The 6,642-nt window shown below is 43.8% G+C and overlaps 1 protein-coding gene across 1 annotated transcript in view; it reads left to right on the top strand.

Moving 5' to 3' along the window:
• Positions 1-5,496: 5,496 nt before the first annotated feature.
• The window catches only part of SHROOM1 (shroom family member 1), a gene marked incomplete at its 5' end in the record, with an annotated part of 11,668 nt that continues 10,522 nt past the window's right edge, over positions 5,497-6,642 (top strand). Inside the window, 1 exon segment of the mRNA XM_010288047.1 lies at positions 5,497-5,642. Within this exon segment, the coding sequence (XP_010286349.1) occupies positions 5,497-5,642 (146 nt within the window).

The raw sequence follows: 6,642 nt of genomic DNA, 5'->3' as shown, positions 1-6,642 counted from the left end.
CACACACTTAAAAATTCTCGTTACTTGGAGAACAGTTGCATATTGTAGTTTTATATGGATTAATAGCTGTGTTTTCCTCCTTTATTTCCATGGAGCCATTTGTTTAAAAAGGGCAGTTTTACAGAAATAGCTCTGTGAAGTTTCACACATGCCAGCGTGTTAGCAGGGTGTTGCCTTTGTCTCCGGAGTGTTTTGGAGGAGAAATCCTGTTTGGTTTTCCAAAGTTACAATTCCTCACCCATAAACACCAACAGCCCGGTCTGAAAAGCTTATCAAGGAAAACGCTGGTTCTTGCTTCTCTGATGGAAGGATTGTGCTGGTGAACTTTAAGGGAACTGCTCAAGTATGTGACTGCGCTGCCTGGCCGTGCTCAGTGCCAGGGGCTGTTTTTCCTGGGTCGTTGAGGATAAATCAGAGACTTGATAAAGAAGATACTCGTGTTTCTGATGGGTGACACTTTGGGCAAGCATTGTATATAACTGCGGTTGAGTTACGGATTAATTAGCAGCACCTAATACAATCTAAATGAGGTCAAACACAAACAAGCTGTAAGTAGAAAAAAGCTTGCCCTTGAAAGTCGGGTAACTTGTTAACTGGCTGCAGCCCGAGTCGCTGATTTTTCTCTGTACAGAGTTAATGTACCAGATGCATCAGGCTTTGACTTAATAAGTTGCTTGCAAGGAATTCAAGATTGTGCAATACAAACCGCCTTTCCGTAGAATTAAGAGGTTGAGGTGGTGACGGGTATTTTAACAGGAGTCCGTGAGGGGCTGTAGACATCAGCAGGACTCAAACCTGTACTGCATGCTCAGGGGCTGTATTTGATAAATGTCTGGGTGAACGAGGAGTTTTAGTGCACAGCACTGCTACCTGAGCTGGGAAAACGTACAGCATGAGCAGTAACAATGTGAATTTCCTGGCACGGCTTTACGTCTACTATTTTTTTCAATTATTATTACAGTGGAAACTTCGAACAAATCCACTGCTACCTGAGCTGGGAAAACGTACAGCATGAGCAGTAACAATGTGAATTTCCTGGCACGGCTTTACATCTACTATTTTTTTTCAATTATTATTATGGTGGAAACTTGGAACAAATCTTGTTTTGAGACATAAGACATCATTATCTCAGCCCAGAGACAGCCCAACCTCGTGTACACAGTGTCCTGTGTCATCTGGGTTTTGTTCTTCCTCAGCCATCAGCTGCCTGGGAAGTGTTAGACAAGTCAAGACATTGAGGTGCTGGAGCAGTGCAAAGAAGGGCAGCGAAGCTGGTGAGGGGTCTGGAGCACAGGCTGCCCGGGGAAGTGCTGGAGCCACCATCCCTGGAGGTGTTTAAAAGACGTGCAGATGTAGCACTTGGGGACATGGTTTAGTGGTGGCCTTGGCAGTGCTGGGTTGACGGTTGGACTTGATGATCTTAAAGGTCTCTTCCAACCTAAATGTTTCTGTGGGTCTAAGTCCCGTTCCCTAGGGAGACCTTGTTTCTCTTCCACGCTTTTTTTCATCTCATCTCTCTAGTTTGTCAGATCTATAAAGCAAAGAGCGTGCGCTTTGTATTTGCAAACTGCTTTGCATAGAGGGCTGTGCTCTGCGTAGGGTGTCCTAGGCAGTCCTGGAGTAAATATAATAGATCAGTGGATGGAAGTCAAGTTAGCCTTTTTAAAGAAAAGCAAACAAACCCAACAGAACTTTGGGTCTTAATCGGTTGTTAGTGGCTTTAGTTCTTCCTTGGGCATGGAGTCACACACTGTTAATACGCTTCCCTTCATCTTCTGGTGTACTTGGTTCTGATATACTTTTAATTTAACATTTTTCTTTTTGCTTTCAGAGGTTTACAATGAAAATATTGTGAGCTTGTCTGGAATGTGCACGTTGTATTCCAGCCTTGCCAGGACATTTCTAAGACCCAGAGACAATGTAATCCATGAAGGTGCTCCACTACCTACCAGCTGAGGAGAACGATAATACCATTGTGAATGTCAGTTGGGTTCTAGGTATGTTGATGTTTTTCTTTTCCGGTTGAAAGAGTAGGCAGTTTTCACGTAGTTCTTTAAACACGTTCTAATCAACAATTCTGCTTCCAGGGTTTAGGAGACATCTTCCCCACAGAAATATGACAGGTTTTCCCTAAGATGTGTTTTATTAATGTATGATTTCAATTTTAGCAGAAACATCTGGAGAAGAATATATTAATGTTCTTAAGTATATTACTTCTTTTGATTTTTTTACTACTTCAAGGACGTGAAATTGCAAACTTGGTCTTAAGCAAAACAGATCTGCCAAATGTGAGCCATGGCAAGAGTGGGACCCACTGCGGGGGACACTCAATATGGGGGGGAAAGTCCTCTTGCTTATCTGGCACTTCTCCATGGAGCAGAAGGAAAGGCTGAAGGAGGCGTGACAGACCGCACACGAGGAGGGAATGTCCTACGAGCTGCGGTGTCCTCCCGCACCTGGCACAAACAGGGACTCGGTGCTTGCTGCTGCCCTTTCCAAGTCAGCTGTTCTTACCTCAGTCTTCCAAGACACTGAAATTGTGTTTGCTATTATTTCCAGTATCATCATAAAAACCTGAGAGAAAAATTCTTTGCTATGTTGCTAACCTCACTGTAGATCACAAACAGGTAGCTTGAAATAACGGTGGAAAAGAGATCTTGGGAAACACTGGTATAGGAAACCAAGAGGGTACTTTCATTGATATACGTGAACCCAAGCACAACTGTTATTTAGATTCTACACATAGCTGTGAAAAGTTAGAGCCAAATTCTCATTGTAAATCAAGGTGGCTCCACTAACTTCAGTGGAACAGTGCCAGCCCACCCCAGACAAAGACTTGTCTCAGTCTATTAACAGCAGCAGCCGAGTAATGGAGCTGCTTGGAGAAGTTCCACTGGGACAAAATTTTGATTAAAAGAACGGAGATAAGAATGACAGAGGAATCTACGTCCTGGTTCTCTTGTGGAATGTGGCTCCCGCAGGGTTCGACCCCGTGCACCTTCCAGCACCTCCAGAGACCACCATGCCTTGTGCAGCTCCGCAAGTCACTGCGGGGATCCAGGTTTTCAGGTGCAGTCCGTTCATTTAAATAATGTAACAGTGGTGTGATAGCGACTGTGGTACAGTCTGATTCTGCATTTAGTGTCAGTGCAGTCATTCTCTCAGCTTTTCTCTTTCTCCGTACCTTCAGAAAATCCAAGGTTTTCCTTTCACCAGACAGCTAAATTTTTTATTTCTTTAAATTCTTCAATAGACTGTGGTGAAAAGGATGGGGAATGTTGTCATCAGCCACTGATGCTTCATGTTTCCCGTGTGACCCTGTTATTCAGGGACAGACAATTAAATTTCACAGCTGCATTTTAGATCATCCCTGAAGAGAAAGAGAGAAAATTTCTCCAGGCATCCTTGAGTCGGTTTCTTACTGAAATTTCAAAAAAAGCCCAGCAGAAGTTCCCACTGTGTGGTGTTATGCTGTTTTCATTTCCCAGAAACTAGTTAATTTATTTACTGTGTCCCACCAGTCCAAGTTCCCTTTATAGATTAACTTGTGTATTTTGGCTCCTATCCATCTCTTCCTTTGGCTCAAAATGAATGATACCAGGACTGTCTTTGAAACAAGGCAGGAATGTGAAATTTTTTTGATTAAACAGCAACATCACCCCTGAAACCTCTCTTTCTGCCAGCTTTATGAGGCCCCACTGCAGGAGTGTGGTATTGGAAATGGCAGATTAAGGTCTGGTGAGTTCAACCTTTTTGAAGAAATGAGACATGTAACATTCTGGTGGGATTTGGAAACGGTTTGCATCCCCTCGGAAGGTGTGTCAACTGGAGCAGCTTGTCGCCAAAGGTTTTCAAGACTATTTGCTTTCTTTTAATAACTAATCATCCTTTAGAACTGGTTTAAATAAGAATTACTAAACAAGGTCACTGGCTAGCACCTACCTTGCTTGCCAGGTTCAGTTTTTTATTAGGGGCTCGTACTGCCTGTGAGTGTGTCAGAGGGGTTTGAAGCTGGTTGAGGGGGTCACACTGTTAGTGTGACCATCTCCTGCCTGTCTTCTGTTGGCCTGTTAAGCGGGCTGCTCGTAGAGATCTCATTCATTAAACTAAACCTGCATGCATCATGTCTAACAATCAGAGAGTAAATGTCAAATGCTGCTGATAAACACTGTTTTCTAGACTCTGCAAGAATTGTGTGTTTGCTGTATATGAACTCTGAGCTGGTGCTTTTTTGAGTACGTTTGGTAGGTTTGCGGGGGAGTTCCTAACATCAGCCATAAAAATATTTGGCAGCCTTTTAAAATCTATGATTTGTTACTGACAGCAGGATCTCTCACTGAGATACTCCATCAATCTCCCGTCAAGCCACTTTCTATAAGCCTCTGGAAAAGGTTTTCCAAGGTGTGTAGTTTTGAGCACATATGGGAATGGCATGGAAGCTCCCTTAAATGACAAACCATTTTCATCATGTTCATGAACTAAAGGATGATTTGGTTCTTGCTTCTCTGGGAAGCAATGGAAGCCTTCAAGGAGTGGGGAAAAGGCTGATTATAATAATGATTTCTTCCTATTGATAATTCTTCTGGGTTAATCTGTGCACTGTTTGTTCGGTACAGTTATCCACGGGGCACTGACATGCCCAACTAACTGTCCATGTGTTCATACTTCTGTGTGAGATTTTCTGAAAGGAGACATGGAGGCACTGGTGGGGTTTGGGGCACGCTTTGTGTAATGTCGTTGCAGTTGTGTAGTTGCAAACCCCCATGCTGTCTAGATCAGGGCTACATCCATCTGAATGAGAGCTAGGCACCGATCCCCGGTTGTGAGCATTTTTGGAAGCACAACTCTAGGTCACTTTGAAGTTTCAACCAGCCAGGTGCGTGTTGTATTTAAGCACCTCCAGGATTAGGTAGCATCTGAGCTGGGATTTTCAATCCTTCAGATTTATTTCTAGGCAGATTTGGAAACTAGTCTTGATTCTGGCCCTTGATGTTTTGCAGTTATAATGACAGAGCATCTTCTAATTTTATGTATAGTCTTTTAGATTTAATGAAGATCTAGAGAACTCTTGTTATCAAAGGCTTAGTTGCTCTGTTTGCAATAAAGGAAATAATCATGCTAAGATTCTGATAATTACGGAAGCCAGAAATTTACTTCTACCCACTCTAAATACTATTTTGACGTTCTCATGTTGAGCATGTGTGCGATGCTCAGTGCCTGATCTCCCCAGGTGCGATCAGAATCCTCCCACTGAGTCTTTTTCACATGTTTCTTTTTAGGATCCTCTAGATATCACTGGAATGTGACTACAGAGAAAAATGTGCTTTTCTATCAACTCAGTTGTGGACATTTAATCAGACTTTGATTTCTGGAGATGCTACAGCATGGATTCAACAGGGAATGAGATAGAAAGATGGACTCACAGGCAAGGGGGCAGACTGGGAGAGCTGGTAGAGCCTGTGACCTCTCCTGAAAATAGTAATCGTCTTTCACCAGTAAAGTCAATTGGCAGTGTAGACCATCTCTTGCACCTCCCTGGGAGAGTGGACTCTGCTTACAGCTCTTTCTCAGGGGGATCAAATGTTCCAGAGTATTCCACCCCATCGTGCTATGGTGAAAACTGCTGTTTGCCTCCAGACCAGGTACCATACATGGACTTAGAATATGTAAGAGGTATTTACAATCTCAGCGCAGCAAACTCTGACCTCAGATGCCTACATCCATACAAGGCACCAGACCTGAGCATCCATAACAACGCTCACAGCACCAGTCTCGCGGAACACTGTGGAAGCACTCCTACCCGAGGGGCTTTAAATCAGGGGCCGCCGCTTCCAGCTGCACCTCCACCTTCTCCTCCCACGCGACTCGATAGCTATAAAGTCACTAGACACCTTGAAAACTCAAGAGGGAGATGCAACTCTAGATGTCACAGTGAGTGTAGGGTGCAGCCGGCTCCTTGCGTGCAGGACAATCAGCTAGCAGATAGGGATGTACCATGGAGTCAGCACAGGGATGAAGCTACGGAGCAAGATATAGTGGCTGCTAGGAGAAAGACTCTGGAAAGCAAGGGCCTTTCTTCTGATTCTGCAAATGAGGCATCTCGATCAAAAATTCAGGGGTTAAAGATGGAGGAAAATGGAGAGTTGAGCCCATCCCAACAACCTATAAAGAGAAGCAATCCACACATTTTCAGCAGACCTTCTTCATTCATTTTCCAAGAATATTTAAAGACTGACTCTGTGGCTAATGTCCCTAAAATACTTTCTGCTTATAATGCAGTTCATGCTTATAAAATTCCTGAAGAGATGAACTCCAAGTCCTACCACCCAGTGCCTACCAGCCCTAGCACTGTTAATGATACACAAGAAGACAAACAGTATCCCTGCAGCGTATGTAAGCCAACTCTCAGAGCAGCAGATCTGCAAAGCGCAGTGCCAGAACCCAGCCAACGAAAAGGATCCTTGCCCTGCCCTCAGTGCCCGCTCCGTGCCGAGTTGCATTCAGACTTGGATCGAGATATGTTTGAGGACGGTTGTGACTTAAAATGTATGGAGAATGGTCTTCTAATTAAAAATGCTTCCAGGAAGCCGAGCAGTTGTACAGATGAAAATCAGTGCTATGACTCTGAAGGAAAAATTGGGA

The sequence above is a fragment of the Phaethon lepturus genome, unplaced genomic scaffold (genome assembly GCF_000687285.1).
Source record: "Phaethon lepturus isolate BGI_N335 unplaced genomic scaffold, ASM68728v1 scaffold5435, whole genome shotgun sequence".
NCBI classification, from domain to species: Eukaryota; Metazoa; Chordata; class Aves; order Phaethontiformes; family Phaethontidae; genus Phaethon; species Phaethon lepturus.
The sequence above is the reverse complement of the archived record's forward strand: the minus strand, read 5'-3'. Positions and strand labels throughout refer to the sequence as shown.